Source organism: Lutra lutra, chromosome 1, assembly GCF_902655055.1.
Source record: "Lutra lutra chromosome 1, mLutLut1.2, whole genome shotgun sequence".
NCBI classification, from domain to species: Eukaryota; Metazoa; Chordata; class Mammalia; order Carnivora; family Mustelidae; genus Lutra; species Lutra lutra.
This window is the reverse complement of record NC_062278.1, coordinates 171112396-171134904: the sequence shown is the minus strand read 5'-3', so window position 1 is coordinate 171134904 and position 22509 is coordinate 171112396. Positions and strand designations below refer to the sequence as shown.

The window sequence follows — 22509 nt, the reverse complement described above, 5'->3', positions numbered from 1 at the left end:
GATGCAAGTGTGTGTGTGTGTGTGTGTGTGTGTGTGTGTGTGTGATATTTACATATATTTACTGCATTTTAGGTCTCTGCATTTCTTTTTTTTTAATCTTTTTAAAAAAATATTTTATTTATTTATTTGACAGAGAAAGATCACAAGTAAGAGGCAGGCAGAGGGAGAGGGGGAAGCAGAGCAAAGCGCCCAGTGCGGGGCTCGGTCCCAGGATCCTGAGATCATGACCTGAGCCAAAGGCAGCAGCTTAACCCACTGGGTCTCTGCATTTCTTAAAGGACACACAAAAATAAGATGTGTTTGCTTCTGGAGAAAGAATCAGACGTGAGAAGATGAATAGTGATTTTCACCCTTTGGAATTGTATAAGTTGCTTTTTTTTTATTTCATTGCTATATTTCATCTACATGCACACATGCAAATCTGGTTTAAAAATTGAAGGCAAATATGAAAGACTGTATGATTCATCAAATGTTTTCAATAATAAAAAATTTTATATACAGGGACGCCTGGGTGGCTCAGTTGGTTAAGCGGCTGCCTTCAGCTCAGGTCACGATCCCAGAGTCCTGGGATCGAGTCCCACATCGGGCTCCTTGCTCAGCGGGGAGCCTGCTTCTCCCTCTGCCTCTGCCTGCCACTCTATCTGCCTGTGCTCACTCTCTCTCTCCCTCTGACAAATAAATAAATAAAATCTTTAAAAAAAATTATATACAAATAAGTAAAAATAATTTTTTAAAGTTTTTTTTTAAAGATTTTATTTATTTGTTTGTCAGAGAGAGAGGAGCGAGAGTGAGCACAGGCAGACAGAGTGGCAGGCAGAGGCAGAGGGAGAAGCAGGCTCCCCGCCGAGCAAGGAGCCCGATGTGGGACTTGATCCCAGGATACCGGGATCATGACCCGAGCCGAAGGCAGCTGCTTAACCAACTGAGCCACCCAGGTGTCCCTAGAAATAATTTTTTTAAAAAGACTATATGATTCTACTTACATGACATTTTAGAAAAGGCAAACTATATTGGCAGAAAAGAGTCAGAGGTTGCTGGGGCTTGGGGTGGGTGGTGATGGGGATTAGAAAGGGCATAAGGGAACTTCTCTGTATGCTGGGAGTGGTGGTTAAATAACTTTATAGATTTGCCAAAACTTGGGCACCTGTGTGGCTCAGTTGGTTGGGGGTCTGACTCTTGATTTTGGCTCAGATAATGATCTCGGGAACATGATTCTGGCTTGTGCTCAGTGCAGCGTCTGCTTGAGATTCTCTCTCCCTCTCCTTCTACTCCTCTCCCCAAGCATGTGCATGCGTGTGTGCTCTCTCTCAGTCTCTCTAAATAAATAAATAAAATCCTTTTAAAAAAAATTGCCAAAAACTAAAAAACGAAAACAAAAACAAAAAACAAAAAACATTGCCCAAACTTAATTATATATACCTTAAAAGAGAAAATTTTATCGTATGTAAGTTATGCCTCAAGGAACTTATTTTTTTAATTCAAAGATTTAAACAATCAATTTTCAAGTAGATGTACACAAATAGAGACAGAACTGGCAAGACTTTTGGCAAGAATACAAGTGGTTTTTATCCTGTTTTGGACTCAGACAGTACTGTGCTTTGTCATAAGGCCCCATGGCATTTTAGTACCCCTCTTCTGAAAGGTCTCCTGTGCTTTCGTAAGTACCACCTTGAGCAAAAGTGGAAAGACTAAGGCCTAGGGACAGGAACACAGTGTGCCCTAACTGCAAAAGATCTTTCCTCCCCTATGGCACTCGGCCACAAGGGGGGCCATCCCCCGACTTGGACTGGTCTCTGGCTCTCCTGAGGTCCTATGCTCTCTGGAATTTTCCTTTCATATATCCCAGCCTCACTAAAGCCTGCCCTCTCCTGTTCACTGCTGACAGCTGGTCAGTCTCCAAGTTCCTGGAAGAAAAAAAAACTAATTTTCCCTGGACCGAGAGGGCTTGGTGCCAAGAGATCATGGTCAGTCACTCAAGACTCAGTTGTGACACTCTCAATTGTAGGAGGAGGGACATTTGGACACATTCCAGACTTCTGGACCCCTAGCCCAACTCAGCTTATGAGTAACTTCACAAGAGGGGCAGATAGCTTACTTAAAAAAAATTTTGAAGGGACCCCTGGGTGGCTCAGTTGGTTAAATGTCTGCCTTTGGCTCAGGTCATGATCCTGGGGTCCTGGGATGGAGTCTTGTATCAGGCTCCCTGTTCAGCAGGGAAACTGCTTCTGTCTCTGTCTGCCACTCCTCCTTCTCGTACATTCTCTCTCTCTCTAAAATAAATAAATAAAATCTAAAAAAAATTTTAAAAAGGAATTTTTTTTTTTTTTTAATAAAAGTGCTGCTGGCTCAATTGGTAGAGCATGTGACTCTTGATCTTGGGGTTGTGAGTGCGAGCCCCACACTGAGCACTGGGTGTAGCATTTACTTTAAAAAAAATACTTAAATGTAAAAAGGGGGGGCAGCAGGTAGGCTGCAGCCTCTGCAAGTATTGACCAGGAATATCTTCTGTGTTGATGTAAACATCATGCCTCCATGGGAAAGGCCTACCCCATGCAGCCAGGATAACACTGAGCCAGGCCTCTGGCCTTAAATGTAGGAGCAGGAGAAAGCCCAGAATAGTAAGTATGTTTTTGCTAGCTCTGCAGCTCCTCCCACACATGGCTGCAGGTTTGGATCGGCTGCCAGCAAAAACTTTGCAGACTCTAGGTTTCGCAAGGCAGAACTCTGTATTTAAAACCCAAAAAAGCTTTATATTCAAGGGCAGAAATGACATATTTTTGGATCAGAGAGCCACACACTAAAGCACAGTCACCTACAAACTTGGCCTTTCATGCTTATCTTGTTTGAGTTGCTGTAGGTCGAAAAATCCCAGATGTCACTGATGAGAAACTAATATTCTTTGTGGCTAAGTAACAGCTCATTTTGAAATCCTGAAGTTGATAGTGCTGAACATGAAAGATAAGCTTCTGGCAAGCTAGGAAGAGCTTTGCATTGACAGGAGGGTTGTGTTATGCCCTAATGGGTCCTTTCCCAACTAAACACTTAAAAGGTTGTAATAAAATGCAACACTGAGAAATTAGAAGAGTGCCTTAGTCCCACCCTGCCATTCAAAGCCCTTCTGGTAGACAAATTTATTTTGGAAATTGTCCCTTATCATATCAATTACCTGGTCTGCTCAAGTCTCTGATTAAGCAGACATTAATTCCAGAATCAAATGTTTTTTTTTTTTGGTAAAGAAATCCCATTTCCTGTAACCCCACATTTTGAAAAATGGTTTGACAATAGATCCCTCTCCTCCCTCAGACCTTTCCAACCTTCCAGATAGAGCCCCACCCTCAGCCCCAAAGAACACAAGCAAAGATGTATCAGCATAAATAATATAATGTGAGCTCTCTAATATCATACACTAGCAGACTTGGTGGTTCACTCAGGAGTATTAGGGCTGGGAGGCCAGGAGGTGGGGAGCGTGTGAAGACAGTAAGTGAGGGGCAGACTTTGTGCCTAGCCTGCTCGTGACCTTTCTTGGTCAGCTAAGCTACCCTGGACAGGAAGGAGCTGGGCCAGGCTAAGAACCCTCAGGTTTCCAGCCTTTCTCCCTGGGAAGGCTGCTTTCTTCATGGTTCTGCATGGGTGAGGAGGGTGTGGTGAGGTAAGACGTGTCTAGCTGCCAGCCAGTGGCAGCTACTAGCTGAGCATGGGGACCACAGTCTGGCCTTTGGGGAGTGCCTCCAGGGACTGGAGGTGTCACTGCAGTGTCTTCAGACAGGCTGGGATGAGAGATTGGGCCTTGCTCTCAGGGGGTTGCCCTCCCTCTGTGGCATCCAGGAGCTGCTGCATATAACAGGAGGTGCCGAGCAGCACATGGCCTGTGGTCTGCATGCTGAGGAGGGCCCAACGAAGAACTTCCCTAGGTGGAAGAAAAAGGCACTAGAGTCAAACCACAAAGAAAACCTCTCTCTGCATCCTCTAAATGTCTCCCCCTCCATGCTACCTCCACAGTTTCATAAACCGTAGCATGGTGTGTCAACAGGAGTGGATGCTATCCTCCCTCAGCAAATGGGAGATGGTCTATAGGCATTGCCTGGCATCATACTTTCATTGAGATGTCCAAAACCTCGCTATTTTCTCATGCAAAGTTCAAGCTCATTTAATAAGACCTTTACTTTTTGTAATACTACTTTGGGCCAGCCACCTGAATCTCCATACCGTGGCGCTGTCCTTCATGACCTCTGTTCTAGATTTCCAAGTCATGTGTGGTCTAACTAATTTTCAGTGTACTGGACATGAAGATCCCCTATGCCTAGTGTTTCGATGTACTGAGAACAGGACTCGAGTCAGATAGGCCAGCATTCTAATCCGGTCTTCTCAGCTATGTGAAGCGTGGCCAACCACTAGAGTTCTGAGCTTCTGCTTTTCCATCTATCAAATAGGATCATACCATTTCGATGCCTCACAGGGTTATGAGGTTGAAACAATATGAGATCACTTCCTTGGGATCCTAATAGGTAGATGAATAGGGAAAAACAAGAGTAACTGGTAGAAGGTTTGACCACTTTAACCATGTTCTTATCCAGATCTGTTTAAAAGAGATTACTAGTCCTGGGTGGGGGTGGTTAGGGAGGGGGGAAGAAAGGAAAATAAAGACTTTCTGGCTGGTATTAAAACTCTCAAACTGGGAGCACCTGGGTGGCTCAGTGGGTTAAAGCCTCTGACTTCAGCTCAGGTCATAATCCCAGGGACCTGGGATCAAGCCCTGCATCAGGCTCTCTGCTTAGCAGGAAGCCTGCTTTCTCTTTCTCTCTCTGCCTGCCTCTCTGCCTACTTGCGAACTCTGTCAAATAAATAAATAAAATATATTTTTAAAAAACTTTCAAACTATTAACCTGTATTCGATAAATGAACTTATGGTTAAGGTATGGGGAGGCAGAAAGATAATTAGAACTATAAACATCTACACGTGAAAATTCTCTAAATTTTTATTTATTTTTAAAAAGATTTATTTCTTTATTTTAAGGAGAAAGAGGCAGGGGGAGAGTGAGAGAGAATAAATGGGGGAGAGACAGAAGGAGGAGAAAATCTCCAGTAGGCTCTCTGCCCCATCATAGACCCTTCCCCCACCCAGCCAATAAGGGGCTTGATCTCACAACCCTGAGATCATGACCTGAGCTGAAACCAAGAGTTGGATGCTAAACCAACTGAGCCACCCAGGCGCCCCTTCTTTAAAATTTTAAAGGCTGTACCTCAAATTACAGAACAGAAGCTTAAAACCAGCTGTCCAGCCATAAATAGGAATGAAGTTCTGACAACTTGTTACAACATAGATGAACCTTGGTAACATTATGCTCAGTGACATAAACCAGTCACAAAAGAACAAGCACCGTGTAAGATATCTAGAGTAGGCAAATTAACAGAGAAAGAAAGTAACACACAAGTAACCAGGGGCTGGAAGAAGAGGGAGTGGAAAGTTAGTGTTTAATGGGGACAGAATTTCAGTTTAAGATGATGAAAAAGTTCTGGAAATTGATAGTGATAACTGTTATACAACATTGTGAATGTACTTAATGCCACTGAATTGTACACTTTAAAATGGTTAAAGTAGTAAATTTTATGTATGTTTTACTACAACAGTAATAATAAAACTAGCTGACACCACTAAGTCACCACACCCACTGCAGGTTGCTGTTTTTTTGATACCAACATATCTACTGTGTTTAGGTCTGAGAGTCATACTTCCCCTAAATGCACTGAGCTTAAAAGCTGAAGCTTCTTGCTCTAGATTTTGAAATTTGCAAACTATCAGCAGCAAGCCCAGATCAACATGGGGCATGATATAGTATGGGAGGAATATGGGACTTTTAGCCACAAAACTAGGTGCAAGCCTAACATTGGGTGTCATCTCTGGCAGACAGAACTACACACCTCAGGTCCCTCATCTCCAGACTGGCTATGCACAGAAGAAGCTCAGAAAGCCAAGAAGGGGTGCCTGGGTCGCTTAGTATGTTAAGCATCTGCCTTCAGCTCAGGTCATGATCCCAGGGTCCTGGGATCTGTACGCATCAGGCTCCTTGCTTAGTGGGGAGCCTGCTTCCCCCTCTGCCTGCTCTGCCTGTGGCTTCTCCTGCTTGTGCTCTCTCTCACTCTCTCTCTCTCAAATAAGCAAATAAAATCTTAAACACACACACACACAACTGATTTAAAAAAAAAAAAAGCCAAGAAGGTTTGGTCTACTCTAGCTATGTTCTGGCAGAACTCTGGGGACCCTGAGCAGGACTTCTCAGAAGGCCTCTAAGAACAAGGATCAGATGTATTTTCATTCATTCTGCAATGATCTGAATTACTGCTATGTGTCAGCATTCACCAAGGTATTGGAGGCAATAAAAAGTCTTGCCATCATGGGACTTGTTCTGACATCTTGTTTATCTCTGGATCTTTAGCTTACATCATAGGGCCAGGCACCCAGTGGGTGCCCAGTAGACACTAAGTGAAGCAATAGGAGAGGAGTAGAACATGTATTAGAAGAAACTGGCGAGAGGCCATGCTCTGCTACTCCCTAGCTTTGTGGCTTTGGAAGAGTTAGATGTCTCTGCCTCAGTGGCTGCCTCCACCTGATAGGGTAAGAATTCACTTGAATGCCAGTGGAACAGCTGAAATTGGGAGACATCACCATCACGGTACTTGTCTTACGATTTAACATGTTCTCATGCTTCCTGTGTTACTTGATTAAACTTTCAAAAATAAAGTAAAATGTTGAAAAGAAGTTCATTAGATAATACAAATGACTATTGTCCATAGACGTGCAAATTATTTCCATCTGTGGAAGGACATTTATTTTGTCCCTCCCACCCACGGGGAGAAATCCAATTTTGTATCTATGAAGTTATCTCATTCTTTTTTCTTTTAAGATTTATTTATTTATGAGGGAGAGGGGAGGGACAGAACCAGAAGGAGAGAGAAAATCCCAAGCAGACTCCCCAGGTAGAGGGCAGAGCCCGACATGGGGCTTGATTCCATCCCCCTGAGATCATAACCTGAGCTGAAACCAAGAGTTGGCAACTCAACTGACTGAGCCACCCAGGCGCCCAGTTATCTCAGCATTCTTGATGGACCTGTATGTATTGGTGGTTTTTTTAATTCTCTGAACTGATTGTAACTTCTTGCTGGTTCTCTCTTTAATTAATGAGTTCACTAAAATCTTTGACACGTGTTCACTTTTTAAAAATTGATTAGAAAACTACTTACTATTTTAGGTGGAAAAAAAGTAGTTGTTATAGTGGAAGGTAATTAGAAAAATAATATATCCCAGTTCCACCTGGAGGAGTATGTGTATCCCTTTGGCATACTCTAAAGCACTAATTCAACCGTAACATTCTAGACAAATGCTAATTCTCATGTCTTGTCAACACTAGTCCCAGGCTCATGTGAGCAGAGCGGAGTTCCCTCATTGCTGAATACCCACCCTATCCCCAGAAAAATCCCAATTCACTCACTTCATGATGTGCTTGGCCCGGTAGCACTGAAGGTTATAGGAAAGGGAGTATGTGCCATACAGAGTGGCCTTCACATTCAGGCAACCAATGAAGTCCTGTGGGTTCATCTTATATAGGTCAAAGGTTACGCGAGCCACATCAATCTTCTTGGCAGGCTTACGGGAGAGGGAAAGTTGGTGCCTAGTACCCTGTATCAAGACAAGGCTGTGGTTGGCACCCTCCCAAGGACTTCTTCCAGACTGCCCAATGTTCTCCCCCCTACACACGTGGAAACTCACCTGTTTGGATGGGGGCTGCCATTTCTGCCCCTTCTGGAGAACCATGAACACTGTATCATCTGCCAGGGCTTGGAAATACTCTTCTGTCTCTACAGTTGTACCATCTTCCTCCAGCACCAGAAGGAAGGACTTGTCTGCCAGCATCAGGGTGTCCCGGACCTGGAAAATAAAGTCAGTGAAGCTTCTGCCATCCCCATGCAGCCACAGAGCATGAGGAAGACCTGTATTGCATCATCTCAGCTGCCAGGGAAAGAACAAGTGGATAAGGATCTATGGGAAATGGGACTGGAACCCAGGCTCTTGCTATGGGATCACCATCCAAAGATTCTAGCTGACATGGTCAGCTATGGTCTTTCTTGGTACCTGGATTCATGGTTATGTTCTAGAACAGTGCTGTTCGGTAAAAATATAGTGGGAGTCACATACGTAACTTTTTATTAAGATACAATTCACATGCCATAAAATTCATCCTTTTAAAATATATAATTCAGTGTTTTTTAGTACATTCACAAAGTTGTACAACCATCACGACTATCCAATTTCAGAACATTTTCATCATCCCAAAAGAAACCCATTATCCATTAGCCCTCATTTCCCATGCCCCAACCCATGGCAACCTTTACTGTTTGTCTCTTTTTGGATTTGCCCATTCTGGACATTTCATATAAATGGAATCATATGTGGTCTTTTTTTTTTTTTTTAAGATTTTATTCATTTATTTGACAGAGAGAGATCACAAGTAGACGGAGAGGAAGGCAGAGAGAGAGAGAGAGAGAGAGGGAAGCAGGCTTCTTGCTGAGCAGAGAGCCCGATGTGGGACTCGATCCCAGGACCCTGAGATCATGACCTGAGCCGAAGGCAGCGGCTTAACCCACTGAGCCACCCAGGCGCCCCATATGTGGTCTTTTTAGACTGACTTCTTTCCCTCAGTATGTTTTCATTGTTCGTCTATGTTATAATATGACTCATTTCTTTTTATGGCTGAATAATATTCACATTTTTAAAAAGATTTCATTTATTTATTTGAGAGAGAGTGAAAGAGCACAAGCAGGGGGAGTGGCAGGCAGAAGGAGAAGCAGGCTCCCCGCTGAGCTGGGACCCGCCCCCCCCCCCCCCACGTGGGGCTTGATCCCAGGACCTTAGGATCATGACCTGAGCAGAAGGAATACACTTTTTTAAAAAAAGATTTTATTTATTTTTTTGACAGACAGAGATCACAAGTAGGCAGAGAGGCAGGCAAAGAGAGGTCGGAGGGGCGGGTAGCAGGCTCCCTGCTGAGTAGAGAGCCCGATGCAGGGCTCGATCCCAGGACCCTGAGATCATAACCTGAGCCGAAGGCAGAGGCTTAACCCACAGAGCCACCCAGGCACCCCAGAAGGAAGACACTGAACTGACTGAGCTACCCAGGTGCCTCAATATATTACTTTTTTAAAAAAGATTTTATTTATTTATTTGTCAGACAGAGATCGCAAGTAGGCAAAGAGGCAGGCAGAGAGAGGAGGAAGCAGGCTCCCTGCTGAGTAGAGAGCCTGATTCGGGGCTCGATCCCAGGACCCTGAGATCATAACCCGAGCTGAAGGCAGAGGCTTTAACCCACTGAGCCACCCAGGCGCCCCTGTTAAAGTTATTCTTAAACATTCTATTCTTATTGATGCTATTATGAATAAACTCATTTTTTTTTAAGATAGGCTCCACATCCAGCATGGAGCTCGACACAGGACCTGAACTCACGACCCTGAGATCAAGACCGGAGCTGAGATCAAGAGTTGGATGCTTAACCAATTGAGCCACTCAGGTGCCCCCTCATTTTCCCCCCTCATTTTCTTAATTTTATTTTCAGATTATTTGTTGCGAGTGTATAGAAATACAATTGATTTTTATATATTGATCTTATATCTTGCAACCCTATATCATGCAACCTTGCTGAACCCATTTATTAGCTGTGTGTGTGTGTGTTCTGTAGGGTTTTATATCTGCAAATAGGCATAGTTTTACCCCTTCCCTTCCAATCAGGGTGCCTTTTGTTTTATTTTCTTGTTGATTAGCCTGGATAGAACCTCCAGCACCATGTTGTGTAGAAGTGGCAAGAACAGATACCCTTATCTCAATCTTGATCTTAAGGGGAAAGTTTTCAGAATTTCCCATTAAGCATGTTGTTAGCTGTGAGTTTTTCATAGATGCTCTGTATCATACATATGTAATTTTAAATTTTCTAATAGTTGCATGATACTTGTAATAGATTTAATTCCATCTAAAATATGATTTCAACATAAAGTTGGGATAAAATTTAGGATTTTACTTTTTTTTTCATATTAAGTCTTCAAAATCTTGTGTTACTTATACTTAAGCTCATCTCAGTTTCAACTAGCCTCATTTCAAGAGTTCAGTAACCACATGTAACTAGTAACTACTGCATTGGATAGTGTAGCTCTAGAGTTAAAGAGACCTGCATCTGAATTCTAGCTCCCTTACATTATTCTGAATGTAGGAAAGTTATCTCATTTATCTGAACTCATTTCATCATCCAAATAGTTGAGGCAAGTATAGTCTTAGAGTCCTCACAATGGTTAAATGCAAAAGTGTATGACAAGACAGCATGGGTTTAAATCCCAGTATATTTCAATTATATAGGAGAATATTCTTGTTTGTAGAAAAGATACACTGAAGTATCCAAGAATAAGAAGCATCCGTTGGCAACCTCCTCTCAAGTGATTTAGGAAGCCTAGTATTGTTCTTGCAACTTCTGTTAGTTTGAGATTCTTTCAAAATTAATTAAAAAAAAAATCCTCAAAAGGCTTACTGTGGTCTTTTAAAATGAAACCCCTCTGTTCTTTGCCATGGCCAATAGGGACTAATAATCTAGTCACTGCCAACCATATAACCTTGCTCTTTTTCCCTCACTCTCTTTGCTCCTTTCGTCACATTGCCAAACTTGGAAAAGCAGTCTACATAGGTTGATGTCTCCCTCCACTTGATCAGTAAGATTCACTTTTTTTTTAAATTTAATTAAGTTAATTAATTAATTATTTTTTATTTTCAGCATAACAGTATTCATTGTTTTTGCACCACACCCAGTGCTCCATGCAATCCGTGCCCTCCCTAATGCCCACCACCTGGTTCCCCCAACCTCCCACCCCCCCGCCCCTTCAAAACCCTCAGATTGTTTTTCAGAGTCCATAGTCTTTCATGGTTCACCTCCCCCTCCAATTTCCCCCAACTCCTTTCTCCTCTCTAACCCCCCTTGTCCTCCATGCTATTTGTTATGCTCCACAAATAAATGAAACCATATGATAATTGACTCTCTCTGCTTGACTTATTTCACTCAGCATAATCTCTTTCAGTCCCATCCATGTTGCTACAAAAGTTGGGTATTCATCCTTTCTGATGGAGGCATAATACTCCATAGTGTATATGGACCACATCTTCCTTATCCATTCGTCCGTTGAAGGGCATCTTGGTTCTTTCCACAGTTTGGAGACCGTGGCCATTGCTGCCATAAACATTGGGGTACAGATGGCCCTTCTTTTCACTACATCTGTATCTTTGGGGTAAATACCCAGTAGTGCAATTGCAGAGTCATAGGGAATTCACTTTTAACCTTTGTTCCATGCTGAAAAGATGGACTCTCACTATTGTACCTCCCTGCATCCTTTGGAGTTAGGACTCTAACTTGGGGTTCCCAAACTCAGTGGATAAGAATGTCCTGAAGAACCTGCTAAAAATGACAACCCCTGAGCCTCACTCATAACCCAGGGACTGCAGTCTGGGAAGTCATGTGCAACAAATCCATTTTGGTACAAGAGGTGGTCCCCAGATCTCAGGTGAAAAACATTAGCAAGTCTAGACTCAATTGTAGAAGAGACCTTTTGATTCAGGTGTTACGAAATGGTGTGTCCCAGCCACAAGAGAGGGGAAATGGGCTCCCATGAAGAAGAACAGACCTAATTCACAGAAACAGGGGAAGTACTCTGGAATAGAGGCTTAGGTCAGCTATGATTTCTCTATGTTAAACTGTGGTCTGTAGTAATCAGATGCCTAATCCAAATATATGATCTGTGCCAGGAAACTGGGCTTGGATAGCAGCAGGGGTCGCGTCACCTTCAGCTGATAAGCTAATGGGGCAGTGAAGCACAAGATTAATATGGAGCCAGATTAGATGAGGCTGTAGGAGAGGCAGTGGGAAAGAAGAAGCATGGAAATGGGGAAGGGTGTCATTCTTGCCTGCTGTTAACTGCTATCCACAAGAGCCATGTGTCTTTGGTTTCCCGCTCTGGATGCTTACCTGATTGATAGTTTAATGTCTTCCACAGCGATTAACAAAGCCTTCCTTGGAAAGCCAGCGTAGGAGATGGATTGAAGACTTGCCCTTGCTGAAGGGAGGAGATGAGGAAGAGACTCTAAAATCTTGCCTATTTCCCCAACTTCCAGGTGTGTGTGCAATGGAAAAGGGAATCTAAGGGTCCTTCTAACAAGAAAAATGGACTCTGAAAATACCACTGGCTTACTATTAGTATAGGATGGCAATATTCTGCCTTTCCCCCGGTCACTAATCCAGTGGACAGCACTCCAGGCAGGCCCTACCAACTCATTAGAGCTGGCATCAGGAAGGAGATATTTCACCATCTAACTCATGAAGTTCATCCTGGCTGAACTCCCAGCTCATGACCTGGAGGACAGAGGCAGCTGGCATGGTCAGCTCTCAGCCACAGTCCCAGTGGTTGGGCTGTGCTGAGGGCAGTCCTGTCCCTCACCTTGTGCAGGAGGTCCTTGAGACTGTGCGCCATGATCCCCTTCCGTACGCTCCGGTCAGCAGTGCTTACTCTGCAGGGCCGGGCCTTGGGGGCCTCCCGGCTGGACTCAGACAAGAGCTGCTGGGTCACCACCGAGGTGCTCATGGCCACATGCCTGGGGACAATTTAGAGCATCAGAATGAGTTGTCTGCTGCCTCCCAGCCCTTACCCCACTGCAAGACACTCGCTTCCCTTCCCCTGTAGGTTGATCTCATATTTTTTCTCCTCCACTACCACCAGCCCTGCTCTAAGTCTTACTAGTGTTGCTCAAAGGCCTTGCTAGATCAGTACATCTCAAACGTTAACAAACATATATTTCCTCTGGGGATCTCAATCTGATTCAGTAGGTCTGGGTGGAGTGTGGGATTCCAAATGTCTAATAAATTTCCAAGTGGCATTGGTGCTGTTCATTGGCGCTGACCATGATGAGTAGCAAGGTGATAGGGGACCCATCCCACATCCCCCCAGTTCCACTTTCCTCTCTTGGCCTCTCTCTTCCCATCTGTAAAGTGAAATTAAGTGGTGAAGGGGCCTGGGTTTTTGAGTCAGACCCAAGCCTGAATCCTGGCTCCACTACCTATTGGCTAGGTGACTGAGAGCACCCAATCTGTGCCTCAGTGCCCCCATCTATTAATTTGGTGTCATAATCCCCACTTCCAAAAGTTGTGATCAGGTTTAAATGAGGTCCAGAATGGGGGCGCCTGGTGGCTTGGTTGGTTAAATGTCCAACTCTTGATTTCAGCTCTGCTCATGATCTCAGGGTCCTGAGACTGAGCCCTGCTTTGGGCTCTGCACTGAGTATGGAGCCTGCTTAAGATTCTCTCTCCCTCTTGTGCCCCCCACCCCTACTCAAGAGCTCCACTCTCTCTCTCTAATTAAGAAAAAAGAAGGGCAAAATCTTGGGCCCCACTCCAGACCTACTAAGTCGACATCTGCATTTAACAAAATGCCCAGGGAACTTATAAGCGCTTTGAAGTTTGAAAAGGTCTGCCTTACTGCTCCCAAGTGGCTCCCCTTTGCTTCCACCCTTGGCTCTCCTCACCTGGACAAGGACTTGGGGTAGAGAAGGCTGAGGGACTTCATGGCATATTCCATCCTTGTCACCTGGATAGTTTTGGACCTGGGAAGGAAGCAGAAAGTTAGTTAGGGTAGGAATACAAGGCTCCCTCTCACTCATCATTTGACACAGTGCAACCCCACCCCCATCCAGCTAACCTCCACTCTGTTCTCTCCTCGCAACTCCCACACACACTTTTCCAGTCCTTCTCCTGTCCCATCCCACACATGCCAACTGGGACCAAGCTGGAAACCCCCTCAGGGCCCGAGCTCAAACCCACTCAGCAGCTGCCCCTCCATCCCCAGGACTACTTACTCCATGTTTCTCTGACTCTGGCTCTGATCACACTGATCAGGGATCCCCAGCTGGGGCTGAAGAGGCCCTGCCTGGTTGGGTCTTGTCCCTGGGGGCAGAGTCCATTTCATGCTGGCAGGAGGTGAGTCACACCACTCCCCTCTTCTGGAGACTCTTTCCTCACCTATAGCCCAGACACCTCCCAGGCCAGGCTCACACAGGTCAGGTAGCCCAGTCTACAAAGGCTCTCTCTTGCGCCCTTGAACAATCCAGATACCTTCTGAGGCTTCCCACTGGCCAAAAGGACTTTCTGTGATGACGGATGTTGGAGATGTTCTATATCCTTTCTCCCCAGTACCACAACTGCTAGCTTCATGTGGCCACCAAGCACTTGAAATGTGGCTAGTACAATGGAGGAGTGGATTTTTAATTTTGTTTAATGTTAACTAATTTGAATTGAAACAGCCACTATGGCTTATGGTTACTAGTAACCATCCTGAACCCAAAGATCTAGCTGATAGCCCTGGGCTCACCTGCCACTTTCTCTTCTTAAACCTGTCTGCCTTGGGTCTTGCATGCTCCAAGCCTTTGTGTTGACAGGTCCCACCACCTGCAGTGTCCTCTACCAGCCCAGGGCTAACCATATGCAGCCTTGAAGCCCCAACTTCACTATTTTTCACTCTTTGGAAAGCCTTTTTATTTATTTTATTTTATTTATTTATTTACTGATGAGAAAAGTTTTATGTGGACAACACAGACTGGACAAGAACATTATAAATGGGGGAAACAGAGGCTCTGGAAAAGCCTTTTTAGATGGCTCACACAGTTCCCCTTTATCTTGCCCTTCCTACTTCCAAGCCAAGTGTGCCTCAGTGTCTGTGTCTGCCTTAGCCCCACCAATCCTTGGGTGCCTCGCCCTCGGATGTTCTCTCTATTCCCGGTGCAGAAGCACAAGCCTGGGGGCCCAGGGGGTGGTCATGGAACAAGGAACCCCCTCCCCAGTTGGGTATCTCTTTCCTTTTAACAATTAGGGGGACTTCCTAGGCTAGCCTATCTGTGAACTCCCCCACTTAGGACTACCCAAGTCCACCTGTCTCAGCCTTGCTCCTCACTCCCCATGCTGAGCCCACCTCACCTGTTCTCCAGGAGCCCTTCCCCCTGCAAAATCCCAAAAGAAAACACTTACCTCTCCCTCACAGCCTCTAGTAAGATAACTCTGGTAAGATAACTAACTGCTCAGCACTGCACAGCACAGCCCTCCCTCTATTTTATTTCCAGCTCCCAGGGAAGCCCCTCCCCTGGCCTTCAGCCCCATCTGGGGAAAAGAGCATGGGGAGTGAGTGTGTAGCTCTCACCCTTGGGACTTCAGGCCAGCCAAACTTTCAGAAAAGGCCCAAAAGGAGGGGAAGAGGCAAGTTTTGAAAACTTTGGGACAGGGTATGGCTCAGGACGTGATATCAGGCACAGAGGGCACAGAAAATAGGCACACGTAGGTTGTGGTCCCAGCCCCACTCAAGTTTGCTGAGTGTAGACAAGCTGTCTCACTTCTGTGAACCCCAGTTTCTCTCACCCGTATAACGACAATAATAATTCCTGTGTTAGGGGATTGAGGTGAAGATTTGTGATAATGAAAGTAAAGGACTTTGCAACAAAGACAGCTCATAGATGGAAGTGAATATGGGTGTTATAATATAATTATTTAATAATAGTAGAGACTAAGACTAGCTGAAATGTGTAGTGGTTAATAGTGTAAGGTCTTACCCTTGACCCAGCAATCCTACTCCTGTATATATTATCCAAGAGAAATGAAAACATATGTCCATGGTTTTCATAGTGTTGTTCACAATAGGTAAAAGACAGAAATGAATGTTCATCAATTGATGAATGGATTCTTTAAATGTGGCATATCCATAAATGGAATATTATTTGTCAATTAAAAAGGATTACATGCTACTACATGGATAAACTTTGAAAACATGCAAAGTGAAAGAAACCAGTCACAAAAGATCACATACATATTTGTATGAAATGTCCAGAACAGGCAAAACTATAAAAAGAAAAAATAAATTAGTGGATGCTTAGAGCTAGGGAGGGAGAAGAAATGGGGAATGATTCTAATGGGGAGTGATGGGGTTTCTTTTAGGAGAGACAAAAATGTTCTAATCAATTATTCTAATCACAGTCCATTTTGGCTATGGTTGAACAACACTGAAAAAATGCTAAAAACCATTGACTGTTATTTGTTTATTTCTACTTTTACAAGTGATTCATAAAGCTGTTTTAAAAAAAAAAGAGTTCAAGGTCATCTTGTTTCAGCTCAAGGTGTTTCACGCTGTGTATCATCACCTGGAAAGCTTGTTAAAATTCAGATTGCTGGGCCCCATTCCAGAGTTTCTGACTCAGTCTGACTGGGGTGGATTCTAAGGAACCATTTCTAAGAGTTTCCTAGGTGATCCTGAAGATGTGACTGCTCAGGAACCCCACTCGAGAGCTAGAGGTATAGCATTGGCTGTGTGATGTAATTCTTCTAAGCCTCAGTTGGATCTGACAAATAGGGATTAAAAATAGCTCCTACCCCATTGGGTTGTCATGAAGGTTGAATGAGATAATCATGAAATGCCTGCTGCAGAATTTAGTGCATCCTTGGGGCTCAATAAATCACTATTGCTATTATTATTATTTTAAAGATTAATTACTTAATTTATTTGAGAGAGCGAGCACTCGTGTGCACAAGCGAGTGAGCGAGGGGAAAGGCAAAGGGAGAGGGAGAGAAGCAGACTCCCCGCTGAGTGCGGAGCCTGATCCCAGGAACAAGAGATCACGACCTGAAGCAGAATCAAGAGTCAGACACCCAACCAAGCCACCCAGGTGCCCCTATTATTAATATCTAAATCCCTCCCTGGCTCCCAGACAGCCATCATTTATTCACTCATTCATTCATTCATTCATTCAACAAATATTTATTAGGCAGTTACTATGTGCCAGCCCTCAGAGGGGCTGAGAATACAGCAGGAAAGAAGACAACCTTGTCCCACACTTCAAGGAGCTGACATTCCTAGGGCAGAGGGGAACTCAGTTCTTGTGCAAATATGCAAATAAACAAAAGGATTTCAGATAATGACATTCAAGGGGGGAAAAAACAAAGTGGCATGATAACAATGGCTGAAGAGCTATACTGGCTTGTAGGTTTGGGCAAGGCCTCAAAGGCAGTAAGCTTCGAGCTAAATTCTACTGCTGAGAAGCCAATCTTTTGAAGTCCTAGGGGAACATTCAAGGCAAAGGAAATATCAGTGCAAAGGATCTGGGATAGGAATGAGCAGGGTGAGGAGACAGAAACACAAGTCATTAAACTTGAAGGCAGTCCAAGAGCCAGAAGAGAAGTACAAACAAGTACTTCAGAGAAGAAGTTCTGGGGAACAGGTTGGGGCCCTCCCTTGGACATTCATGCCTCAAATATTTATTGAACATCTAACACGTGATTGTGCATCAGTGGATGACTCAGAGGCAGTTTGTCCCTGATGACAAACTCCCAGGGCACCCTGGGAAACAGACACAGATTAAAAAAAGAAGAAGAGGAAGAAGAAAAAAAGTAACTGCAAGCTAAAACCAAAGATCATCTGCCTTGGGGTGGAGGATGGCTCCATGAGCCTGAGGATTCTTCACAGTCCTTAGGAGAGGATACTGTTGAACCTCTGGGATTTACTTATTCAACAAGCATTTTCTTGAGCATTTATGCTATGCCAGGCACTATGCACTGCTGGGGACATAGAAGCCTTAGTTCTTGTCCCAGTCTGGGGACCTTACATTCTAGTGGGAGAGGCAGATGTCTGAGCATGGTTCTCAAACTCTGAAGTGCCTAGAAATCATTTGAGATAATTTGGAGTGGAGAAGGACTCTGTGTGACTCAAAATTGAGAAACCATAAAAGAAAAGATTATGTATTCAGCTATATTTTAAAAGTATTCTGGGGGCACTTGGGTGGCTCAGTTGGTTAAGCATCTCATTCTTGATCTAAGCTCAGGTCTTGATCTCAGGGTTGTGAGTTCAAGCCCCGCATTGGGCTCCACACTGGGCATGGAGACTAGTTTAAAAAAAAAAAAAAAGTGTTCTGCATGTTCAGCTGGTCAAATGACATACAGAAAGAAAGCTATATTGGAACTAAAATAGGCAAGATGCTTATCTCCTCTCTCTCTTTCCCCACCTCTCACCCTCTCTTTCTCTGCATCTGTCTCTCTCTCCCTCTTTCTCATTCTCTTCTCCCTCCTCTTTGCATAAACTAAGACCAACAAAATGGTAGAAAATTGGGCAAAGAATATGAACATAGTTCAGGTAAATGAAATACAAATGAGCCTTAAGTATGTAAAAAGACATTTAATCCCACTTATAGAAATTAATAAAAGAAATAGAAATAAAACACAAAACTATGCAGAGATGTGATTCTTCACCCATTAGACTAGCAAATGTTGTTGGCAAAGCTGTGGGAAAGTAAAGAGTCAGACACACTCACACATTGTTGGTGAGAATGTAATTGATCTAACCTCTGTGGAAGGCAATGTGTCCAGATCTATCAAAATTACAGACACCGTATATTCTTTGACCCAGCAATACCACTTCTGGGATTCCAGAATATAGATCTACTTGCCCATGAATGAAATGAAGCTATGCTTGTAATAGCAAAATATTGGAAATGATCCAAATGTACTACAAGAGAGATAGTTTAAGTAAATTATTTTATATTCATACAATGGAATAATCCTAAGAAGCCAAAAAAATGAGGATATTCCTTATGTACTGATCTAGGGAAAATCTCTAAGATATATTGTTACATGGAAACAAAAAGCAAGATCTTTACTAAGTGTATATAATACAGTAGCCTCTGTATTTAAGAAAGTGTAAAATAAGAATATAACCTTATTTTTTTTAAGATTTTATTTATTTATCTGACAGAGAGAGGGAACACAAGCAGGGGAGTGGGAGAGGGAGAAGCAGGCTTCCCACTGAGTAGGGAGCCTAATGCGGGGCTCAATCCCAGGACCCTGGGATCATGACCTGAGCCGAAGGCAGCCGCTTAACTGACTGAGCCACCCAGGGGTCCCAGAATGTAACTTTACATTTGTTTGTATGTACTTCAAGAAACTCTGGAAATACATACAATTACATTTTAAAAACCCACCACAAAGTGTTTCCTTGGTTGGATGGAGTCAGGTAGACTGGACCTAGGAGGATGGGGAGCGGAGTTGAGAGGAGTTTTCACTGCATATATTTTTTTAAATTGGAGAACTTTATTTTGATACAATTTGCTTTCACTGTAATGTTATATAATTTATTTTGTACATCCAAAAACTTCATTCTGAGAAGGGTTCCCCAGGCTGCCAAAGATGTCCATGGCACAAAAGCAGTTACAAATCACTGCTCTAGGGGGGCCTGGCTGGCTCAGTCATATAGTGTGCGACTCTTGATCTTGGGGTTGTGAGTTCAAGCCCCATGTTGGGCACGGAAGCCTATGTAAAACAAAATAAAACAAACAAAAACAAATCACTGCTGTAAGTGATCACACTTTTCCATTATTGCCCTTCCCTCATGACCATTTGCATTTTAAAATAACAGCTTTGGGCCACTAGGGTGGCTCAGTTGTTAGGCATCTGCCTTTGGCTCAGGTCATGATCCCAGAGTTATGGGATTGAGCCCCCAGTCGGGTTCTCTGCTCAGTGGAGAGCCTGCTTCTCCCTCTGCGCCTCATCCAGCTCATGCTTGCTCTCTTTCTCTTTCTCAAATGAATAAGTAAAATATTTTTTTAAAATAAAATAACAGCTTTATTGAGATATAATGCCCATATGATTAAGTCCACCCTTTTGAGATGTACAATTCAGTGGTTCTTAGTATATTCACGAAGTTGTCCGATGATCATTGCTATGTAATTATAGAATATTTTTATTGCCCTCAAAAAGAAACTGCATACCTACTACAATTACTCCGTATTTCCTCCTGTCAACCACTACTCTACTTTTGGTCTTTATGGCTTGGTCTATTCCAAATATTTCATATAAATAGAATTATACAATATGGGGTCCTTTCATACTAGCTTTTCATGTGGCATAATATCACCCATGCAGTAGTATGTATCCTTCTTCATTGCCAAATAATATTCCATTTATGGAGATGCCACATTTTTTTTATCCACTCATCAGCTGATGAAGATAGGGCTGTTTCTACTTTTTAACTATTATAAATAATTCTGCTATGAACGTTTGTGTACAATTTTTTTTAAAGATTTTATTTATTTATTTGACAGACAGGGATCACAAGTAGGCAGAGAGGCAGGCAGAGAGGGAGGAAGGGAAGCAGGCTCCCTACTGAGCAGAGAGCCAGATGAGGGGCTTGATCCCAGGACCCTGGAATCATGACCTGAGGGGAAGGCAGAGGCTTTAACCCACTGAGCCACCCAGGTGCCCCATGTGAACAATTTTTTTAAAGATTTTATTCACTTATTTGTCAGAGTGGGAGAGAGCACAAGTGGGGGAGTGGCAGGCAGAAGGAGAACCAGGCTCCCCACTAAGTAGGGAGTCCAATGCAAGGGTTGATCCCAGGACCCTGGGATCATGACCTGAGCTGAAGGCAGATATGTAACTGACTGAGCCACCCAGGCGTCCCTGTGTACAAGACATATATCCCTGTGTGGATATATATTGTCACTTCCGTTGGGTATATATCTAGGAATGGAATTGCTGGGCCATATTAGTAACTCTAAGTTTTTTAGGTACTGCCAAACTATTTTTCCAAAGTAGCTGCACCATTTTATATTCCTACCAGCAATATTTGAGGGTTCCATTTCCTCCATATCCATGGGAACACTTGTTATGGTCTGTCTTTTTTATTTTAGCCATCCTGCTGGGTGTGAAGTGGTATCTCATAGAGATTTCAAAATGCCTTTCCCTAATGACTAACAGTGCTGAACATCTTTTCATGTACTCATTGCGCATACATTTATTATATTGTTTGATTTCTAAACCACATAAATGTATTGCCTAGTCAACATTTTAGATTAAAAATAAAGGTCTCGGGCCCAGTTTGGAAGAGTGATTTATTTGGGTGAGGGTAAGACCCAGAAATATATGGGGTTTTTATTTTATTTTTTTTAAGATTTTTTCTTTATTTATTTGACAGAGAGATCACAAGCAGGAGGAACAACAAGCAGAGGGAGAGGGAAAAGCAGACTTTCTGCGGAGCAGGGAGCCTGACGCAGGGCTCTATCCCAGGACCCTGGGATCATGACCTGAGCCCTGAGTGAAAAGCAAAATGCTCAGCTGACTGAGCCACCCAGGTGCCCCTATGTGTGTGTGTGTGTGTGTTTTTAAGATTTACTTATTTGAGAGAGAGAAAAAGCATGCACAAATGAGGGGAGGGCTGGAGGGAGAGGGGGAGAGAATCCTCAAGCAGACTCCCAACGAGTGCAGGGCCCCAAAGGGGCTTGATCCCAGGACTCTGAGATCATGACCTGAGCCAAAATCAAGAGCTGGCCGCTTAACTGACTGAATCACCTAGGTGCCCCAGAAATATATGCTTTTATTTTTACTCATTTTTTTAAACAATAATTTATTGCTCTTTCTTTCCAAAGCTTTGAGAATTTACAAATTAAAAAAAAAGCATTAGAGTTTTCAGACTGCTCAGTTCAGGCTAAGAATGCCGAGAGGTGAGAGCCTGGACCACCATGGCCACTGGGTGTTTACCAGCAGATGTGCACAGATTTCTACAACAAGCCGCCTCAGATTAGTTTTCTGCCTTTAGAGATGCTGTGTCCCTTACCCACCATCTCTCAGGACCTACGTGGGTCACTAGTCAAGTCACTGGGACGGAACAGAGGGTTTTGGGGTTTGGTTTTGTTTTTTGGCCCTCCAGCTATAAAATGAAATTTTCAGTTCATTTCTGAAAAATAAATTGGTCAATAAATTCATTTTGTTCTGCTTCTATTTTACATAAAGCTTCCTCTTCAACCTGATACCTTCCAAGCTGCATTTTCTGTTCTGCTGTCAGTGCTTGCAGTGGCTGCTGTTGGGCTTCTCTCGGTTTTGCTATAGATTTGAAAAAGTTCGGAGCACCAATGGCCTTCATCTTCTCATTTTTTGCTTCTTTTGCAAGTTGGTCAACAAGCTCAAGTAAACCACCGACTATTTTCTGAAACTGGCCAATTTTGTCCACAAAGTCCTTCTACTCTTCCTTGAGCTCTGTGGTCTGCTGGGTAACCTCAGGGTCCCACACATGCAGCTTGTCCAGTTCATCAAAGTGCAGCCTGCTTCACCCTGGATCTCCTTGGCCATAGCTGCCAGCCCCATAGCGGGGAAGCTTCAGAAGAAGCTGATTCTGGCAGCAGCTTCTCTCCTGGGTCAGCTGCATCTTACCTTGCCCGCTGGCCTCAGCTGCTGCCACTGAAATATATGCTTGTAATAAGAATCCTGGGTGATTAAAAAAAAATCCTGGGTGATTCTATCACAGATAGTCTTTTTAAAAATTATTTATTTATTTATTTATTTGACACAGAGAGAGAGAGAGAAAGCAAGAGAGGGAACATAAACAGGGGGAGTGGGAGAGGGAGAAGCAGACACCACC

The 22509-nt window shown here is 43.6% G+C and overlaps 1 protein-coding gene and 1 pseudogene across 3 annotated transcripts; both read right to left on the bottom strand.

Annotated features, from left to right (window-relative positions):
• Positions 1–3363: 3363 nt before the first annotated feature.
• Positions 3364–15210, bottom strand: CIDEC (cell death inducing DFFA like effector c). 3 transcript variants are annotated; one of them, XM_047745535.1, is made up of 6 exons: positions 15093–15210; positions 13598–13675; positions 12517–12670; positions 7766–7924; positions 7488–7675; positions 3364–3907 (listed from the first exon to the last, which is right to left on the bottom strand). In XM_047745535.1, the coding sequence occupies exons 2-6, from the start codon at positions 13648–13650 to the stop codon at positions 3745–3747; spliced, it is 717 nt and encodes a 238-aa protein (XP_047601491.1). In that variant the 5' UTR covers positions 13651–13675; positions 15093–15210; the 3' UTR covers positions 3364–3744. The 3 variants fall into 3 exon arrangements, with proteins under 3 accessions (XP_047601491.1, XP_047601483.1, XP_047601499.1); XM_047745527.1 differs by lacking the exon at positions 15093–15210 and adding an exon at positions 13928–13951; XM_047745543.1 differs by lacking the exon at positions 12517–12670 and having other exon boundaries at positions 15093–15157.
• A 6612-nt stretch (positions 15211–21822) lies between these two features.
• LOC125109002 (intraflagellar transport protein 20 homolog) lies at positions 21823–22220 on the bottom strand (annotated as a pseudogene).
• Positions 22221–22509: the final 289 nt, after the last annotated feature.